The following is a 19,284-nucleotide window of genomic DNA, read 5'->3' on the forward strand; positions in this document are numbered from 1 at the left end:
CCTCCATTAGATTTTAACTCACACCGGGTACAGGACCCCAAGAATTTGTCCAGATTGACCCCCTCAGACAAACAATACAAACGAAATGGCTTTAGCCCTTTGCAAATGAAAAGAATTGTGTCATAAATGGCTAGCAGTTCCTGCTGGATCCTAAAGTTTGACTTGGTGGGGCCTGAATCCCAGATGTCTTGTCATCTCAGAAGCTCTGAGATGAGACCTGCTAATCCTCTCCCCGTTTGACCAGGCACGGTGCTTCTTTGAGAGTGATGGATGGATGGATGGATTGGTTGCATCCCAAATATACATTGTGGGCTGTGTGCAGAAAGCAGGATCCCCATTTTCCCACTGCATTCAGAGCCACAAGTAAACATTTCACGCCCTGGACAAACCTAAACTTGACATGTCTCCTGACCTTCAGCTTTTTGCCCACACCTGGTAGCCAAATAAAAGCCAAGTCTCCTTCGCCCACAGAAGCAAGGGTGGCAGCAGAAGGTGTCCAGCCAGCGTCTCTGGGATCGACCACCTCCCCAAACCAGTAAGGTAAGATTTGTGCTTTCTGAGTCTCTGGGTGGGCTGGTGAGCTCAAGTACCCCTGAAAGAGGACCACCCAACCTCTCTTTAGAAACCTGCAAGGAAGGAGAGTCCGCCACCTGCGGCCAAAGCTGCACCACCTTTTCCATTGCACCTTAAAAGCAAAAAAGTCACAGCATCAGAGAACTGGAAAGGAATCTTGTGGTTCAATGCAGGTTGTAACTACAGCATCCATGACCGATGGCTCTCTAGCCTCTGCTCTACACACCCTCTGCTGTGTAGGGTGGGAGTTGGTATTGGGTAGAATCATAGAGTTGGGAGGGACCCCCAAGGGTCCTCTAGCCCAACCCCCTGCAATGCAAGAATCTCAACTAAAGCATCCATGACAGGTGGGCATGCACAGAATGTTACTAGTCCTGCTGCGGTCTAAACCACAGGGCCTCTTGGGCTTGCCGATTGGAAGGACGGCAGTTTGAATCCCCACAATGGAGTGAGCTCCCGTTGCTCTGTCCCAGCTCCTGCCAGCCTAGCAGTTCGAAAGCACACCAGTGCAAGTAGATAAGTAGGTATTGCTTTGGCGGGAAGGTAAATGGCGCTTCCATGCGCTCTGGCTTCCGCCACTGCATCCCGTTGCACCAGAAGCGGTTTAGTCATGCTGGTCACTTGACCCGGAAAGCTGTCTGTGGACAAACGCTGGCTCCCTCGGCCTGAAAGCGAGATGAGCGCTGCAACCCCAAAGTCGCCTTTGACTGGACTTAACTGTCCAGGGGTCCTTTACCTTTTTACCTTGTGGGTGAGTAGGAATTTCAGGTTGTAGCAGGTCGAAGGCACTTGGAACTTCCTGTGGAACTTCTGTTGCTGGTGTACAGAAGCTGCAAGATCCTGTGGATTTTGACCAATGCCCTTTCTCTCGTGCCCCTTCCTTTCCCCCTAGGTTGCCCAACGGCTGCACCACAACACAGAAGATGTTCAAGCTTTGTGTGCTGAGCACCCTCCTTTGCCTCCTTGTCTCCTCGCAAGGGTCCACCCCAGGGACTGTAGTGAGGGTCAACCAAGAAGCCCTCGAGTATGGTGAGTGCCCTCTCCACGAGACCTTGCATCTCTTGAAGACCTGGACTCAACATTAGTGAATTTTTGTGTTCATACAAGAATTAGCACGAATGACACAGCCCAGCCGAGTCACGCTCCTAGACGTTTGTAGGTCTCTCAGTGCTCTGTGGTGCTATGCTGTGCAGTCTATTCGGAATCTATTCAGAGTAGACCTGTTGAAAGCATTGTGTGAAAGCCCGTGTAGTGCAGTGGTTGGACTAGGTCCTGGGAGCAGAGGCGCTGTCTTGCACCCAAGATTGGGGAGGGGGGGCTGGAGCATGGGGCACATGTGATGTCATGCGTGCAAGATGCATCACACGTGGGATATCATGCGCACAACGCACATCACATCACATTGGTGGGAGGAGGCCAAGCCCAGAGCCCATCGTGGCATAGCTTCCTCTCTCATGCTCAGGAGGCGCCAGCCAATGAACTGCTCTGCACTCGGCCTCTTCCACCCCCTGCCAGCAGATATTGAGGGGGGCAAAGACTTCTCCACACCCAAGGAGTTGGCATACCTGCCTGGGAGAGACCAGGCTTCAAATCCCCAATTGGCCACGCCACTCACTGGGTGGCCATGGGGGCAGGGCCGGCCCTACGGCCAGGCTGTGTGGCGCAGGGCGCCCGCCCGCCCACCCGCCACAGAGCTGTGCCCGCCTGCCTGCCCGCCTGCCGCCCTGGCCATGCAGCTCCGCCCGCCCACCGCGCTGGGAAACGGGGCGGGGGCACCGGAGGGATCTGTCGCACCACGGTGCCAAGGCGCCAAATATACTTAAGACGGCCCTGCATGGGGGCCAGACCCTGCCTCTCAGCCTAGCCTACCTCACAAGGTTGTCGTGAGGATTAAATGAGGAGGGGGAGGAGAACCAAGCCTGCCACTTTGAGCTCCCTGGAGGAAAAGGTGAGATAGAAATGCAATAATCATCATCATTTCGGACCTATGTTGCGCGTGCCCATTAATTAGGGTTGCCATATTTCAAAAAGTGAAAATCCGGACACAAAAGTTGTTGAGCTCTCTTTTTTTGAGAAATTCTGCCACTTCCGAATGCCGTCTACCTGGATTTCCCCAGACATTTTCAACCGGTTTTGAAAAATTGTGACAGGACACATTTTTGGGCGGACGAATCCCGGATATGTCTGGGAAATTCCGGAGGTATGGCAGCCCTAATTTCACTTGGTCTACTCTGAGTAGAGGAAACATTGGAGATGGACCTTCATTTCCTCGGCAGCAACTGCTGCTCTTTGGCGCCATATTTATTTTTTATTTGCCCATGCCTTTACTTGCCTTCAGGCACTGGCGTAGCTTCGTTCTCCGGCACCGGGGGCGGAGAGCAGGCGGGGGCAGGGCTAGCGCGTGGGGGGGGGAGCCGCCGTGGCACCCTCGGGATCGCGCGCTGCCCGGGGCGGAGCGCCCCCTAGGCCCCTCCCTTGCTACGCCCGTGCCTTCAGGGCCATTCAATCTGATGGTGGAAACCCACATTTAAAAATAAAAATATATAGGTGTCTAGCACTGGTGGAAGGTCCCTTCACATCTCCATCATGGTGGGAGCAAGTGAAGAGGGAGATGGGCGATGTGGGCGAGAAGGGGACCCCGAATCATTCAGATGAAGCTTTGCCAGCTTCAGTCAAAGCCATTCCTTCCAAGGAAATGCAGATCAATGCATTGTGCATGTCCCCCCCCCCCAGCAGCTTTTATCCTGCTTTGAAGTCCACGGTCCAGCTTTCAAGATACATTTTAAGAGCATCTGGTTGGCCATTGTGAAAACAGGATGCTGGACTAGATGGGCCACTGGCCTAATCCAGCAGGTGCTCTCCTTACGTTCTTAATGCCACCCGATGAGTTTCCTGGCAAAAGCAAGATTTGGGTGGAGTCGTTTTCTGATTTGTAGCTCTCAGTCTCCCAGTTTACACAACATAACTGTTATGTACTGAGCCGAATCATAGAACAATAGGATCCAGAATCAGCAGTCTGATTGGTCCGCAGGAGCCACCCAATCCAACTCCAGGTGGAAGTGAATCCGCAACCTGATTGGCCTGCAGGAGCAGCCAATCAGGCAGCTGGCAGAAGTCAATCCACAAACTGATTGGCCCACAGGTTTAGCCCTGAAGTAGCCAATCACTATTTCAATAACCCTTTGCTCAGACTGTGGCTGGTTCATGATGGCGCATGCAAATAATGTCCCATCCCTTTAACCTCCGGGGGGAACTTTGGAAAAGCGATTTGAAGTTCACAGCTTGTTATTCTTTGAAGGAGAACCAACTGGAAATGTTTCACAGGAGGCTTGCTAAGATGTGCAAGACAGAATCAGATAAGTGCTGGAGATGCAAAGAGGTGGAGGGAACGTTCTTTCATATGTGGTGGACATGTAAAAGGGTAAAAGAGTATTGGGAAATGATCCATAATGAATTGGGGGGGGAGAGAGTTTAAATGTACCTTCCCCCAAAAAACCCAGAGTCCTTTTTGTTGGGGATAATTCAGACCGAAATTCCCAGGTATCAAAAAAGGTTATTTATGTATGCCACTGCTGCGGCCCATGTTTTGTTAGCCCCCAAATGGAAAACGAGCGAGGTCCCAACCAAAGAAGAATGGCAACTTAAACTGATGGAATATGCGCAGCTTGCAGACCTAATATATAGAATACGAGAACAAGAAGAACATGCGTTTAAAGAAGATTGGAAAATGTTTATTGAATAGATGGGGGGAATTGTGTACACTTGAAAACGTTGGCAGCATTAAGATAAACTCAACAGTGTAAATAAGTTTCGATGGAGGTAATAATGGAATACTGAATGGTTTAGTTTAGGTAAAATATGCAGGGCTTTAGGATATGAAAAACGAACCATGGAAAGAGAAGAAGTTATTGATATTGTAAGGATGTTTAGATGAGTATTTAAAATTGCAAAACAGAAAATCTAATAAGAATTATATAAAAAACTGCCCCTTCTCTGAATATCTCCACAGTCTGCCAGCAAGGGAAGCCATCCTTGCTGCGAGGTCTCATGGTCATACAGATTCCGAATTTCATGAGCCCACGAACCATTATCGGATCACTTCTGAAAGTTGTGGGGTGAGTGATGTCTCTCGCAGGGGTTGGGTGAGTGGAACGTTTCCTAGGGAGGAGTTTCTGGAACCCAAGGAGGTGGTGGCCTGAAAAAGTTTGGGAACCACTGCATTCGAGGTTTGATTGTTATTCCCCCCCTCCCCTCCCACTACTTTTGCAGAATCCGAGTTTTGAACGCTCAACTCCCTCATCTCTCCGTGAAGCTGATCCCAAGGACTGGTGTCCAGCTGTCCCTCAGTGCCCAGCTCCACATCCGGGGCAGCATGTGAGTGACCTGCTTCCGGTTCGGAGTTCTACGGGGTGGTTAACTTAGGATACTAGCAGTTGCTATCAGATGCAGGGGTCAGGGCAGGTGCCGCAGGGCCATGAGCAAGGTAATTGGGAAGGCCTGAATCTCCAGGTGGGTGAGGGGGCCTTTAAATACTTTTTTAAAAGTACAGTATTAAGAAGACCGCATGCAGTTTGTAAGCTTCAGCCCATCAGAATATGGCTGCAAATTATAGCATAGACATTCTCTGGGAGATCTGCTCTCTCCCACTATTTAATACTAATAATACTAATACTAATACTATATTGTTTATACCCCACCCATCTGGCTGGGTTTCCCCAGCTGCTCTGGGCGGCTCCCAACAGAATTGTAAAAACAGGATAAAAGATCAAACATTTAAAACTTCCCTGAACAGGGCTGCCTTCAGATGTCTTCTAAAAGTCAGATAGTTGTTTATTTCCTTGACATCTGATGGGAGGGCGTTCCACAGTGCAGGTGCCACTACTGAGAAGGCCCTCTGCCTGGTTCCCTGTAGCTTCACTTCTCTCAGGGAGGGAACCGCCAGAAGGTCCTCGGAGCTGGCCTTCAGTGTCCGTGCCGAACGATGGGGGTTCTCTCTCTCTCCTTCTCTCTCCTATTACTTTCTTGATTTTTCTCCTCCTCCTCCTCCTCCTCCTCCTCCTCCTCCTCCTCCTCCTCCTCCTCCTCCTCCTTCTTATCCTCCTCCTCAGAGTTTTAGGTGCAAGAGTAAACTTTGCTGATAGAATCTATGTACGAAAGCTCCATGTACGCCAACTTGACATTTAATAAGAGGCTGAAAATTTAAATTGTGTAGGAGGTTTCGCAGGAGCAAATTCAAGTCAGCTCCAATGAGGGCAGCAAGGTATACGCTCCTTAGTCTTGGGGCGAAATGAGAGGTGTGAGCTCCCCGGGCACCCAGCACCCTCAACTGCCTTTCCCTCTTGCCCCTTGGTGCAGCTTGATTGCTCCGGTGGAGCTGAGGGTGGGATCCTCCATCCTGCTCGATGTCCGTGTCACGAGAAGCCCTCATGGATTCCCCATCCTGAGCGTCACGGCCTGCAAGTCCCTTCTGGGAGACGTGGACATCATCCTGGGAGGTAGCAAGTGAGTAGCAGATATCTGTGCGCAGGTTGGGCTTGACTTGCGCTTTCTTGCAAGGTGGATGATGTTTCACCTCAGCTGGATTTCATATTCCTACCTTGAAAAAGAGAGTTTTGTTGAGCAGCCTGAAGAACATTGCTAGATTCATCTGCTAGCGAACTCTCATCACCTATGTATGCAAACATCTGAAGAACATTTTTATCTATTCCACACACACACCCCGCTATGTCCTACTTGTCTTCCATCATGGAACTCAAGGTGGCAAGCAGATGGGTCCTATGCAGTCTCCCTCCACCCCACCCCACTATTTTTGGGGATACAAACTCTTCTCCCTGGGGGAGAAATCTCTGCCCATAGATTTGCAGAGGGGGTGAGGGTGGTGGGGAAAAAAGACCTCTAGGTCCCTAGGAAAGGGTGGGGTGGTGAAAAGGTGACCCCCCTGCCTAGGATTCTGTCTCCTTAAAGGTCATTTGTGGGGATGGTATTTTGTCCCCCTCTATTGTGGATTGTGGATGATCAGCCCATAGGTCTCTTCTAATGGAATAAATATGCGTATGAAAGTTGTATGCAAGAGAAAAACTGAAAGTGTTTGAACACCTGCTCTTTCTGATGCTTCTTCTCTGTGTCCCGCTGTCCAGTTTGCTGGGCTTCATGAAACCCCTTCAGAACCACATCCGTGCTGTCTTGGTTGACAAGGTAAACTGTTTTGCTCATTCCTGTCCATTTTAGCACACACACGAGAAAGGTCTTTGCTCCAGACCTGATCACGAGGCAATGTGAGGCAGTCATCTCAGGCAACTGAGTGTCTTGGGTTCTGCAGGGTTGCTGTCGACAAAGTGCGTTGGGATGTGAGAGGCAGGGTGCCTTTGACTTGCCTCTTCTCCTCCCTCCCCTCCCCTCCCCTCCCTCTCCCTAAGGCAATAAGACATGGATGGAAGGGTAAAGCAATCAGAGATGTAGAAGGGTTGGGGGAAAGCTAGTCAGTGGCTCTATGACCCCCCTCTAGCTCCCACAATATAAGAAGGATTTTGACAGGCCCGTCCTAGCCATAGAGGCTAGTGGCGCGGAGAACCACGGCGTCGGGAGCTGGAGGGCGCTGGAAGGGCGCCAAGTGAGCGCAGGGTTCCGGCGATCTGGCCAGGACTGCGCTCCTTCTCCGAGGACTCCGCGCTGCGCCTCCTTCTCATTTCCCCAGCGCTGGGTTCCACTCAGTCGAGCTTCGCCACCAGCGTGCGCACAGTGCCCAAGCAGCTCTTGCTGGTCCCGCGGTGCGCACGCTGGTGGCGAAGCTTGACTGAGCGGAACCCAGCGCTGGGGAAACGAGAAGGAGGCGCAGCGCAGAGTCCTCAGAGGTGGCCTCCCGCTCAGGGCAGTCTCAAGCAGGTCGCGTGCCCTGGCGCTGAGGGGCGGAGATCGCTCCGTCGCCCCCGCCCTCGCAGGGCGCAGCATGGCTTTGCCGCGCGGCGCCTCGCCTACCAGCCCGGCGCCCTGACACCCCACGCCACTGGGACTCTACCTACAGCCGGCCCTGCTGCTGCGGTCCGCTTGGCACTCCCGGGCCCTTGGAGAGGATCTGGAGAGGGGCGGGCGCTGGAGGGACCTAGCACCAGGGCGCTGGATGGGCTTAAGACGGCCCTGGATTTTGACAAGCCAAGCCGGAGGGTGGGCAGAAAAGGTGAGCAAGAATCTGGAAACAAGCCAAGCCGGAGGGTGTGCAGAAAAGGTGAGCAAGAATCTGGAAACCAAGCCTGATGAGAAATGGCGGAGGGAGTTGGGTATGTTTAGCCTGGAAAAGAGGAGACTGAGAGGAGATATTAGAACCACCTTCAAACACGTTGCCACAAGGTAGGGCTGCCCACCTGATAGCCGCACAGCGGTCTGTTGATGAAACTCTCACATGACACGACAAAGAGGAAAGCCCTTGCAGCTGACTCACTGACCCTCCTTCCCCACCCCTCACTTTCCCTTTCACACAGATGTGCCTGAGCCTCTCCAGCGTGGTCCTGGGATTGAATGCCAGGCTGGGCACTATGGTTGGTAAGTTGCCGCACGAAGGGTGGGGAAGGCAGGAGCCTCTGGGTTCCTCTGCCCGCCCATCCCATAACTCATAGCAGAACCGAGGGCTGTCTGTGCACTGCACATTGTGGAAACGCAGAGGAAAAAAAATTCTATTATTATCGATAACAACAGCAGCATCAATAATAATAATAATAATAATAATAATAATAATAATAATAATAATAAATGAAGAAGTGCGCCACCTCCTGATGGTGAAACAGCCATGCAATGCATTTAAATTGACAGGTGTGAATGCAAGGCCCATTACAAAATGCACTAGAGAAAGGACTTCTTCCTGCAGCACATAGTTAAACTATGGAACTCCCTTCCACAGGAGGCAGTAAGGGCCACCAGCCTAGATGGCTTTAAATGAGGATTGGGCAAATGCATGGAGGAGGAGGAGAGGGCTATCAATAGCTACTAGGCAGGATGATGAGAGGAAAGGTGAAGAAAGGGGGAATAGCTTGAGTCTTTTACATAACTTGCTTGCAAAGGGATTGGGCAGAAAACCAACCCACCCAATAGGTGTGGGGACCTTGTTGATGCAAGGTACGGCTCAGTTTTCTTGTCGGAGGAGGAACTTCCTCTTTGCTCCACTCCAGAGCCCAGTGTCAGTTTCTCCTGCATCCCTCTGTCCTTTTTTGATCCCTCTTAATGGGAAAATTAAATATGCTTTAAGGGCCGTGTAAGGAGGGAGGTCAATATTGACCAGCATCTGCTCAGTCAACAGAAGATTACAACAGCCACCTTCCTGCAACAAGGTCCTGGAGCTGAGCCAGCTGGGAATATATTTCGGAGAATTGCAGTGGCGTGTGCGTTTATGTGTGTTCCTGGTGACTGTTTTCAAATGTTAGGGAGCCTTGAGGGTTCCTTTTCTTATGAGTGTATCAGATATATTTTGCTGAGAAAACAGCTGCAAGGTTCATTCCCAGATTGGCTCTCTGTTGGCCTACTGGCTTTGAGCAGGTTCATACTGGTTCTCTTATGAGATCTCGGGGCTGTGTGGTTTTGCGTGGGTTCTCAGAGGCAGTTTCAACAGCAAGCCAACAGATCTGGTTAAGGGGCAGAGCTTCTCCATGTTCAGGATACCCACATAGCCCCACTGAGTAAATCTCATGCATCCCCTACAGAAGGTTCAGTCCTCGCATCTGAGGCTGCTGATATAGCAAAGACCGCAATGAGCCACTGTAAGGAAGAGTAGAACCTAATTTGTTATCAACACAAAAAATATGATGCTTCAGTGTGCAGAGTCAGCCAATTGATCCATCTGGTGGCTGTATGATTTGTTGTTGTTTAGTCATTTAGTCATGTCCGACTCTTCGTGACCCCATGGACCAGAGCACGCCAGGCACTCCTGTCTTCCACTGCCTCCCACAGTTTGGTCAAACTCATGTTCGTAGCTTCGAGAACACTGTCCAACCATCTCGTCCTCTGTCGTCCCCTTCTCCTTGTGCCCTACATCTTTCCCAACATCAGGGTCTTTTCCACGGAGCCTTCTCTTTTCATGAGGTGGCCAAAGTATTGGAGCCTCAGCTTCAGTATCTGTCCTTCCAGTGAGCACTCAGGGCTGATTTCCTTCAGAATGGATAGGTTTGATCTTCTTGCAGTCCATGGGACTCTCAAGAGTCTCCTCCAGCACCATAATTCAAAAGCATCAATTCTTTGGCGATCAGCCTTCTTTATGGTCCAGCTCTCACTTCCATAAATCACTACTGGGAAAACCATAGCTTTAACTATACGGACCTTTGTAGGCAAGGTGATGTCTCTGCTTTTTAAGATGCTGTCTAGGTTTGTCATTGCTTTTGTCCCAAGAAGCAGGCGTCTTTTAATTTCGTGACTGCTGTCACCATCTGCAGTGATCAAGGAGCCCAAGAAAGTAAAATCTTTCACTGCCTCCATTTCTTCCCCTTCTATTTGCCAGGAGGTGATGGGACCAGTGGCCATGATCTTGGTTTTTTTGATGTTGAGCTTCAGGCCATATTTTGCGCTCTCCTCTTTCACCCTCATTAAAAGGTTCTTTAATTCCTCCTCACTTTCTGCCATCAAGGTTGTGTCATCTGCATATCTGAGGTTGTTGATATTTCTTCCGGCAATCTTAATTCCAGTTTGGGATTCATCTAGTCCAGCCTTTCGCATGATGAATTCTGCATATAAGTTAAATAAGCAGGGAGACAATATACAACCTTGTCATACTCCTTTCCCATAGAAATTTCTATGTGGGACAAGAAGCTACAGTTAGAACTGGATATGGAATAACTGATTGTATGATTATAGTTCAATAACAAATTATTTTGCACCTTTTCTTATTTCCCTAATTAGGGATTGGAAGCCTGTAGGCAGGGATTCCCTCCCCCCCCCCACACACACCATTTTTTTTTAAAAAAACAAACTTTATTGAAAATTGTAAAAACAATTGCCAAACACAAAATGTTGTCTCCCAAGACAAATGAATGTACAGATGTTACGTCTTGTATGTAGCCATCCATACGGCATCAAAACAAACTTGGAAATCTTTTCTATAACAGATTAAGCTCACACCCACAGGATAGACTTCAGTCTAAAGCGTCATTTCTCCATAGTGGTGTACTTTTAAATCTTACTCTGCTTATTCACAACATTTATACCCTGCTCTGCAGTAAAAGAAAAAGGCCCTCAGAGTGGCTAATAATAATAATAATAATAATAATAATAATAATAATTTATTATTTATACCCCGCCCATCCGGCTGGGTTTCCCCAGCCACTCTGGGCGGCTTCCAACAAAGATTAAAATACATTAAAATATCACACATTAAAAACTTCCCTAAACAGGGCTGCCTTCAGATGTTTTCTAAATGTCAGGTACAGCAGTTGTTTTTCTCTTTGACCTCTGGTGGGAGGGCATTCCACAGGGCGGGTGCCACTACCGAGAAGGCCCTCTGCCTGGTTCCCTGTAGCTTTGCTTCTCGCAGTGAGGGAACTGCCAGAAGGCCCTTGGTGCTGAACCTCAGTGTCCGGCGCAGAACAATGGGGGTGGAGACGCTCCTTCAGGTATACTGGGCCGAGGCTATAAAAACCAGTACTAAGTCCTCGGTCCCTGACATCAAGCTCTCGGTCTAAAAAGGCACAACACACAAGGAAAGAGGAAGGTGAGAGAGGAGGAAAAAGCAAATTCACCCAGGTGGTCTCAAGAGTTGCAGCTGATGCCTGTGGCAGTTCTTAGTGTCTTCACAGAATCATAGGACTGTGGAGTTGGGGGGACCATGAGGGTCATCTAGTCCAGCCTGCTGCAATGCTGGATCCCTAAGCCTTCTCTTGAAGCACCCTCCAAATCAGACCCAGGAGCACAGGTAGTGGACAGGATCCAGACCAGGAGGGCAGGGCATCTTGTACAGTACTTGAATTGGAAGGTACTTCATTACGACGATTGATTGATTTATGAATGATGATGAAACTGCACAGTTAAAACTGTGTGCAGAGCCCTCGGAGTAACCCAATGTCCTCTTTGGGCCACCATTTCGCCCCCTGCAGGCCTGAATTCCATCAACCCCATGTCAAGCCTCCAGTACGCCATGATGGAAGATCCTGAGATCACCGAAGATTACATCGATTTGGATTTAAACGTAGGTTCCCTGCACCCCACCCACCCCAAGCCTTGCGGGGCTCCCACTTAGCCTGGGAACCAGACCTCGCATGAACACTGATGTGCCATATACTGTAGCTCAGGGGCAGGACAGCTGCTCTGCATGCAGAAGGTCCCAGGTTCAACCTGAATCAGCATCTCTAGGTAGGAGTGAGGAAGTCTCCTGCTAATGGGCATTGTAGAACCACCTAGATGGCTTCAAAAGAGGACCGGAAAAGGCTACCGGAGGGAGAATAAGGCTGTTGTTGTTTAGTCGTTTAGTCGTGTCCGACTCTTCGTGACCCCATGGACCACAGCACGCCAGGCACTACATTAGCTGGGGTGGCGATGCCATACAAATGGAGGCGGGAAATGCTTCTGCGTACCAGTTGCTGGAAAACGCAGGAAGGGAGGTGGCACTTAATTCTCTCTGTCTCTTTCCGCAGGCTGTCATTGCGCTGATGGGCAAGCCCCTCGACTTCGAACCTGCCGGCCCTCTGCTCCCTTTCTCTCTGCCGCCCCCGGAGACGGTTTCCGACGACTCCATGGTGAACATGGGCCTCTCGGAGCATCTCTTTGCCAGCCTTTTCGCCAGCCTGGAACAATCGGGAGCCCTGAACCTCCAAATTGGAGGCCAGTCGGTCAGTAGAGGGAGGGAGGGAGCTCTGCTAACCACTCTTCTTTCCGGGCCTGTTATTTGTGCGTAGTGAATGCCATCTAAGCTGAGCTGAGCCCAAAACTGTTTATTATTTCCCAACATTTACACCCTGCTTGGTTGCAATACACACACTCACTCACACACACTCAAAGTGGTTTATGGAAAATATAAAACAATGGAATTTCCAATGAGAAGAAGACACAATAATGATTTAATTATTTAAATATCCTTTATTCATAAAAAATATTTGCCTACTGCTGTGTGATTAAAAAAATCTATCAAAGCAGTTGTTTTTGTTGTTGTTGTTGATGATGTTTATTTATATCCCTCCTTTTCCCCTGTCAAGGACAGATAAAATAGAAACACATAGGAAAACAATATTTAAGAAGGAATTAAACATATACATACATACATACATACATACATGCATGCATGCATGCATGCATGCATACATGCAAGATTACATGTAGAATCTAAAAGAAAAAAAGTGTTTGCAGATAATGCAGAAATGGGGCAGACTTCTGGAAACAGACATGTATTTGTTTCCCCCGAAATGACACCTGGAATGCCATGGAGTCTCAGAGCAGGAGAGTCCCCAGGTGTCCCTAGGGCCTGAGACTGAGAATTCTTTGCTTCTTTTCAGAGTCACCTCACCACCGCCATGCTGGAGCCGGCCATCCCCTCGGTAAGTGATACCCAGGAACTCACGCAGGGCTGGCGAACCCTTTATTGGATCTGAGAGGTATTTTAGCTGGGTGGAAAGATGTCAGGGGCCACATTCCAGTAGTGGGTGGGACCAAACCCACACGCAATAACACTTTCTCTCTTTCTCTTTCTCTCTCTCTATCTCTCTCTCTCTCTTTCTCTCTCTCCATCTCTCTCCATCTCTCTCTCTCTCTCTCTCTCTCTCTCTCTCTCCATCTCTCTCTCTCTCTCTCCATCTCTCTCTCTCTCTCCATCTCTCTCCATCACACACCTGGCTGGCCTTCTCCCTGCTTTTATGCGTAAGTCCTAAGTCAGCCCCACCACATGTGCCCTCGGCACCTCCAGTTAGGGCTTATCCACACTTGCCTTTCCTCCTTTTCTGTAGAGAGCCTGAATTGCTGGGTTTTTTTTTTTGCGCTTCAGCTTTAAAGAGCAGGTTTTTTGCAAGAAAAGCTCTGCCAAAGGAAAGGGGGGGGGAGTGCTCAGATGCGGAGTTTTGAAGTTTTTAAGAGCAGCCCAAATGGTAAGAGGGAATAAGTTCTTAAGGGAGTCTGAGAGAGAAGGTAGAGGCAGTGGTGTACCATGGGTTGCCAGTGCCCAGGGACGGGGTACGCAAGTGCATGCAACTGCTTAATGGCATCCGCGTCACCCAGGAGATTGTAGCTGTAGAGATAAGAAAAGAAGAGTTGTTCCATGGCCTGGAAAGGTCACTTCCTGGTTCGCATGGAGAAGCCATTTTCAACGGAGCCCAGCACCAGGTGTTGACATTTTGCGCCCCTAACAATTTTGCACCTGGAGCAACGGCCCTTGTGGTGTTCCCCCCCCACTACATCATTGGGTAGAGCATATCTGCCAGGGGTAAAGGGGCCTAATTCTGCATACAGCAGCTTCAGGTGTGCGATGGGCCACAACAATGCAAATAACAGCTCACCTCCCCCCCGTTCCATTCCCACTATAGATCTCAAAGCGTTACCCCCAGGCTGTTGCCTTGATGCTCAACGTGGTAGTCAGCAAGCTCCCCATCATCAGCTTCCATGAGGGCGCAGCGATCCTGCGCCTCAGTCCCGCCATCCAGGTGGGCGTGGCTGAATCCGGAGCTTACCAACAGTCGCAGACACTCTTCACCCTGGGCGTGGTGAGTAAAAGCACCAAGCATTTGTTTCTTTGTTCTCCTGTCTTGGCGACTTGCAGCTCTCAGGGAGATGATGTCTCGCTCAGCACGAAGGCTGGATGTCGAAGCTCTTGCTGGGCACCAGCCGTTGTGCTGGGCTCCATCTGAATGCAGCTGGGACGAGCCTCACAGCGCAAATGCACACCTGTGTGTGTGTGAACCGCAATGGTTGTTTATCCATATGGATCTCCTAAGGGATAATCTCACCTCATATATCCCTGCGCTACAACTATGCTCCTCAGATGAGGGCACTGCTGAGAGCACCATGCGACCTAGATATGTGCTTAGTGTGTACTAGAACCTGGGCTTTTAGTGTTGCAGCTCCAGCCCTCTGGAATGTATCGCCAGCTCAAATAAGACAAGTGTGCAGCATCTTGATATTTTATGCATTGTCTTCTTGAAAATCAAGCAAGCAATGCATCTAAGAAGTCTTCTCTTGAAGTCTGACCTGGTCATTTTAGGAAAATTAATTGTACTCTTGTAGAAACGGGGCTATTTCTTTTACTTTACCAAGTCTGCAATTTTTATTTACAGCCTGCAATCTGTATTTTATCTTACTATCTGCCTCTTTGGCAGCTTTCAGTTGTAAAGTGGTTTATAAATATTTGCACTTGTCCATGGACACTCAGGAGACTGAGTGTGCCTGCCCATGTAGGATTTTAAAATACAGGATTTCTGCTCTCCATGGGCAATGGGTTGGGCGAGCTGTGGGTGGGTCAGAGAGCTGAAGCAAGCTGCACAGGTGGGGGGGGCAGGTTGGGTGAGGTGTAAAAGAAAGGGAGTTGGCAGTGGGGTGGGGTGGGTTCAGCAGGGTAGGGGGTGGTGGCAAGCAACACCATCACAAGTGGCAGCTTCTATTATTACTGCGGTTGTGCCTTGGTGGTCAAACGCCTTGGTACTTGTGCGTTTTCGCTCCTGAACTTTCAAAACCCGGAAGTGAGTGTTCCGGTTTTTGAACTTTTTTTGGATGCCGAACATCCGATGTGCCTTCCACTATTTGTTTCCGGTGCGCCTGCGCAATTGGAAGCCAATCGGAAGCCGTGCCTTGATTTCAGAAGTCGAACAGACTTCCAGAACGCATTCTGTTCAAAAACCAAGGTACGACTGTATATTACTATTACTATTAAAATTTGAATGCCACCTTTCATTTGAAGATCATAGTGTGGTTCACAACATAAAAGTATTATAAACAAACAAGGAAACAAACAAACAAATGATAGAGCCTTTGTAGTTTTCTCCCATGAAAACGATTCCCTCTGGGCCTTCTGTTTGCAGGACCTGATCTTAGCTGTCAAGCTGGATGTCACAATTACAAGTCTCCATCTGACAGTTGCCGTCCATGGGTGAGTTCACTCAGACATTTTAGTTTCCTTACCATTTCACTTCCTTCCTCACCCCCCACCCCCTGCCTGACGAGGGCCAACTGTTTTCTGCTTTCATGGTGGTGAAGGAGGAAAGGGACACTCCAGGCCCTGTCCTTTCCTCAGGGACCTGTTGGACTCGAGTGTCCAGTTCCCTGGTGCCGCTGATGCCGTCATAGCTCATGTCCTTCTGCTTTGTCTTGCAGAGATGTTGGTCTGGAGGTGGAGTCTTCCAGTGTGGAGATAACAGAGGTACGCTGTCCGCCGTTTGCCTTCCTTACTGTGCTCCATGGGCGTAGCCAGGATTTTTCCTTTGGGTGAGGGGTGGCTGTGTATTTTACGTCCATGCTGTGCTCCCAGTTGGGTGCAATAGCTGTTTTGAGCCTGTTTAGGCAACGTCTTCTGCAGTATCCCAAGAGAACAATCCCATGCAGGGGCGCCGACGATAGGGGGCTCGGGGGGCCTGAACTGAACACCCACAAAAAATTGTTGCTGGTGCTCAGCACCCACACTGCAGGGTCCCTGGCGCAAACTCTGAGGTCCTACAAGGCCTCGGACAGCATCTCTGAGGCTTCGCGAGTCCTCGGAACCTATCACGGACCTAGACACGGAAGTTCCCCTCTCCCTTCTGATAGTTCACAGATAAGAATTAATGAACATCAGAAAGATTTATAGTCCATTTATTTACAACATCATACTGATAATAATTTATTATTTATACCCCGCTCCCAAACGAATTTTAAAAACGCAATACAGCATTAAACATTAAAAACTTCCCTAAACAGGGCTGCCTTCAGATGTCTTTTAAAAGTAAGATAGTTGTTTATCTCCTTGACGTCTGAAGGGAGGGTGTTCCACCGAGAAGGCCCTCTGCCTGCTTCCCTGTAACCTTGCTTCTCGCAGGAAGCGAACTGCCAGAAGGCCCTCGGAGCTGGACCTCAGTGTCCGGACTGAATGACAGCATCTGCTAGTAGGGCTGTGAAGGAGCCCCAAGACTACAACCCTGGGGGGGTCGCTGCAAGACATGGAAGAATCCGTCCATTTTGGCTGCTACGGTTTCTCTTTCTTCCATTCTTAAATTCAGTTCTCCACATTTTGCAGCAACTTGTGGTATTTAATAAAGCGCCGCTTCTCTAGCATCTTAGTGCAAATTTTGCCTAATAAACACATTTTTATATGCAGTTTTGACTAGCAGACCTTTTTTTGCAAGCTATTTCCCCATCTGCAATGCATTTTTGCCTCTTATTTTCACTGATATCCTCATTTTCGTGCACACTTCCCCTTCACTACATGCATTTTTGCAAACATTGGTTGCTTGGAGAACTGCATCGCAAAATTCAGATGAGTGTGAATTTCAAAGGCTAGTCCCGTGTTTTGTTTCGGAAAGTGTGAATTGGATAGAATCAGCTTTCAGTGCTTCGTCCATCAGATTTCTCCCCCATCCCTAGTTGCTGCCAGTCAGTGCAGATGAAATTGTGCTAGAAAGAGCAGTGGTCTGACTCTGCTTCTCTGTGCTTGCTCATGTCAAGATCTGGGACCAACCCATTGCCTTTTCTCCCCTGGCAGATCTCCCATTTGAGAAGTGTGGTTCTCTCCGAATTCCAGGAAGCTTTCTTGGCTCACGTGAACGGTAATGGAGGCAAATCGCTTCAACCGCAACTCCACTGAGGTCCTAGGAGCTCAGCACCTAGGAGTGGGGAGGCTCTCAGGGTGACAAGAGGGAGGGGGCTTTGTGAAGAACATGAACCCATGCCCCACCATTGCCCCATCAAGTTGGGGGTGTTGACCGTGTTGTCATTTCCCCTTTGCAGCTGCTCTGAAAGTGGGGATCTCTCTTCCCAAGCTCAACAACGTCCAGTACATCGAACCCGAGATCGAGATTCATGAGGTGAGACTCCTTAGGCTCTGCTGCCTCCGTCCATTCCTTCAGCCCCCTCAATGCCCACTTATTTAGCCAAGACATTCCCAAATCCCCTGCTGCTTCTGTTCCTCCTCTGCCACCACCAGCCATGAGGGCGACGCTCTCTCTCCACAGTCGGAGGCAGCGATGCTTCTGAGTGCCACTTGCTGGAAACAGCAGGGGGGTGGGGGTGGGGAGTTGCTCTTGTGCTCGGATCCTGCTTGCAGGTTTCCCCACAATGGGCATCTGGTTGGCCACAGTGAGGACAGGAGTCTGGACTAGATGCTGGGCCCTTTGGCGATGCTCTTCTGAGTGGTCCAGCTGCAAATGCTCAAGGCCTTCTCCTTAAACTCTGAGCGTAATGGAGGTCAGATTGACCCTCCTTTGGAAAACATGGCAGCCTGTCCATAGTCTTGTCACGGGGCAACAACATCTTCTCTGAGTGGTCTTTTGATGGCAACCCACCACCCATGAAAGAGGGCTAGTCTTGCTCTCAGACCCTCCTTGTGGGCTTCCCACTGGGGCAAAGGGGGGCACTATGAGAAGAAGATGCTGGACTAGGCGGGTCCCCTTTCACCTGGTCCAGCAAAGAGTGCTTCTTTCATAGAATCATAGAATCCTAGAGTTGCAAGAGACCACAAGGGCCATCCAGTCCAACCCCCTGCTGAGCAGGAAACACCATCAAAGCATTCTTGACATATGCCTGTCCAGCCTCTGCTTAAAGACCTCCAAAGAAGGAGACTCCACCACACTCCTTGGTAGCAAATTCCACTGCCGAACAGCTCTTACTGTCAGGAAGTTCTTCCTAATCTTTAGGTGGAATCTTCTTTCTTGTAGTTTGAATCCATTGCTCCGTGTCCGCTTCTCTGGAGCAGCAGAAAACAACCTTTCTCTCTCCTCTATATGACATCCTTTTATATAATTGATCATGGCTATCATATCACCCCTTAACCTTCTCTTCTCCAGGCCAAACATACCCAGCTTCCTTATTCATAGGTATCTTTATCTGTGGGAGCAATAAAGCTCTGAGCTTCCTCTGTTTTTCCAGTGGTGAGCTCACCCTTGGGCTGGAAGCTGCAGCTCAGGTGTAAGGGCAGCCAAACTGGTGCTCCCCCCCCCAATGTTGTTGGACCACAAACGACTCCCATCATTGCAATGCTGACCCTTGGCCATGCTGGTTGGGCCGATGGGATTTGGAGTGCACCACCACCTGAAGGGGCACTGCATTGGCTACTGAGTGCCACCTCACACCCAGTCTCCTGAGCCCCAGAAATACACTGCTTCTGTGTAGGATAATTTGAACACCTTTCCATATCATTCCTCTACCCAAAATCCCTCTGGCAGCATGTATTGACTCGTCCCTTGCCTTTTAACTTACAGGGTTATGCTCAGGTCAACTGCGACCTTGACTACCAGCCCTGAGCTGAAAAGAAGAGCACAGAGGCCGCCCCGTCCGTCCTCCTCTGCAAGGCACATTTATCTCTGCTCTTTGCACCTGCAAATCCTTTCGCTTAAGAATGAAGGAGAGTCTACCTTTCTTTGCTGCATGAAACGGAGGGACCACACATGGTGGTTGGGCGGCAGGTGGCGAACAAGGGTGTGATCTGGAACTCATTTACTCAGAAATATGGCCTGCCAATTTAAAGGAAACTGACTTCCCAGTAATGCAAAGGTTCATGCATTCCTTAGGTGTTCTGCTTTCTCAATTCTTGTCCTGTAAATGTTGTTGAGTAAAATAAATACTACGGGCAGCAATCGA

At 49.5% G+C, this 19,284-nt stretch overlaps 1 protein-coding gene across 1 annotated transcript; it reads left to right on the plus strand.

The window, feature by feature from the left end:
* Window positions 1–1,474: 1,474 nt before the first annotated feature.
* BPIFB2 (BPI fold containing family B member 2) lies at window positions 1,475–19,284 on the plus strand. The gene is made up of 15 exons (XM_088674810.1): window positions 1,475–1,602; window positions 4,583–4,688; window positions 4,843–4,947; window positions 5,929–6,075; window positions 6,711–6,768; window positions 8,049–8,109; window positions 11,640–11,731; window positions 12,177–12,371; window positions 13,032–13,073; window positions 14,052–14,228; window positions 15,540–15,607; window positions 15,832–15,877; window positions 17,192–17,255; window positions 17,437–17,513; window positions 18,906–19,284. The coding sequence occupies exons 1-15, from the start codon at window positions 1,497–1,499 to the stop codon at window positions 18,945–18,947; spliced, it is 1,386 nt and encodes a 461-aa protein (XP_088530936.1). The 5' UTR covers window positions 1,475–1,496; the 3' UTR covers window positions 18,948–19,284.

The sequence above is a fragment of the Zootoca vivipara genome, chromosome 7 (genome assembly GCF_965207765.1).
Source record: "Zootoca vivipara chromosome 7, rZooViv2.hap1.1, whole genome shotgun sequence".
NCBI classification, from domain to species: domain Eukaryota; kingdom Metazoa; phylum Chordata; class Lepidosauria; order Squamata; family Lacertidae; genus Zootoca; species Zootoca vivipara.

Excerpts from the sequence above, each read along its gene's own strand:
- BPIFB2 (XM_088674810.1), top strand. The coding sequence starts at position 1,497 with ATGTTCAAGCTTTGTGTGCTGAGCACCCTCCTTTGCCTCCTTGTCTCC. Across the intron at positions 4,948-5,928 it reads CTCCACATCCGGGGCAGCAT|CTTGATTGCTCCGGTGGAGC; the intron begins GTGAGTGACCTG and ends CCCTTGGTGCAG. Across the intron at positions 15,608-15,831 it reads CTGACAGTTGCCGTCCATGG|AGATGTTGGTCTGGAGGTGG; the intron begins GTGAGTTCACTC and ends TTTGTCTTGCAG.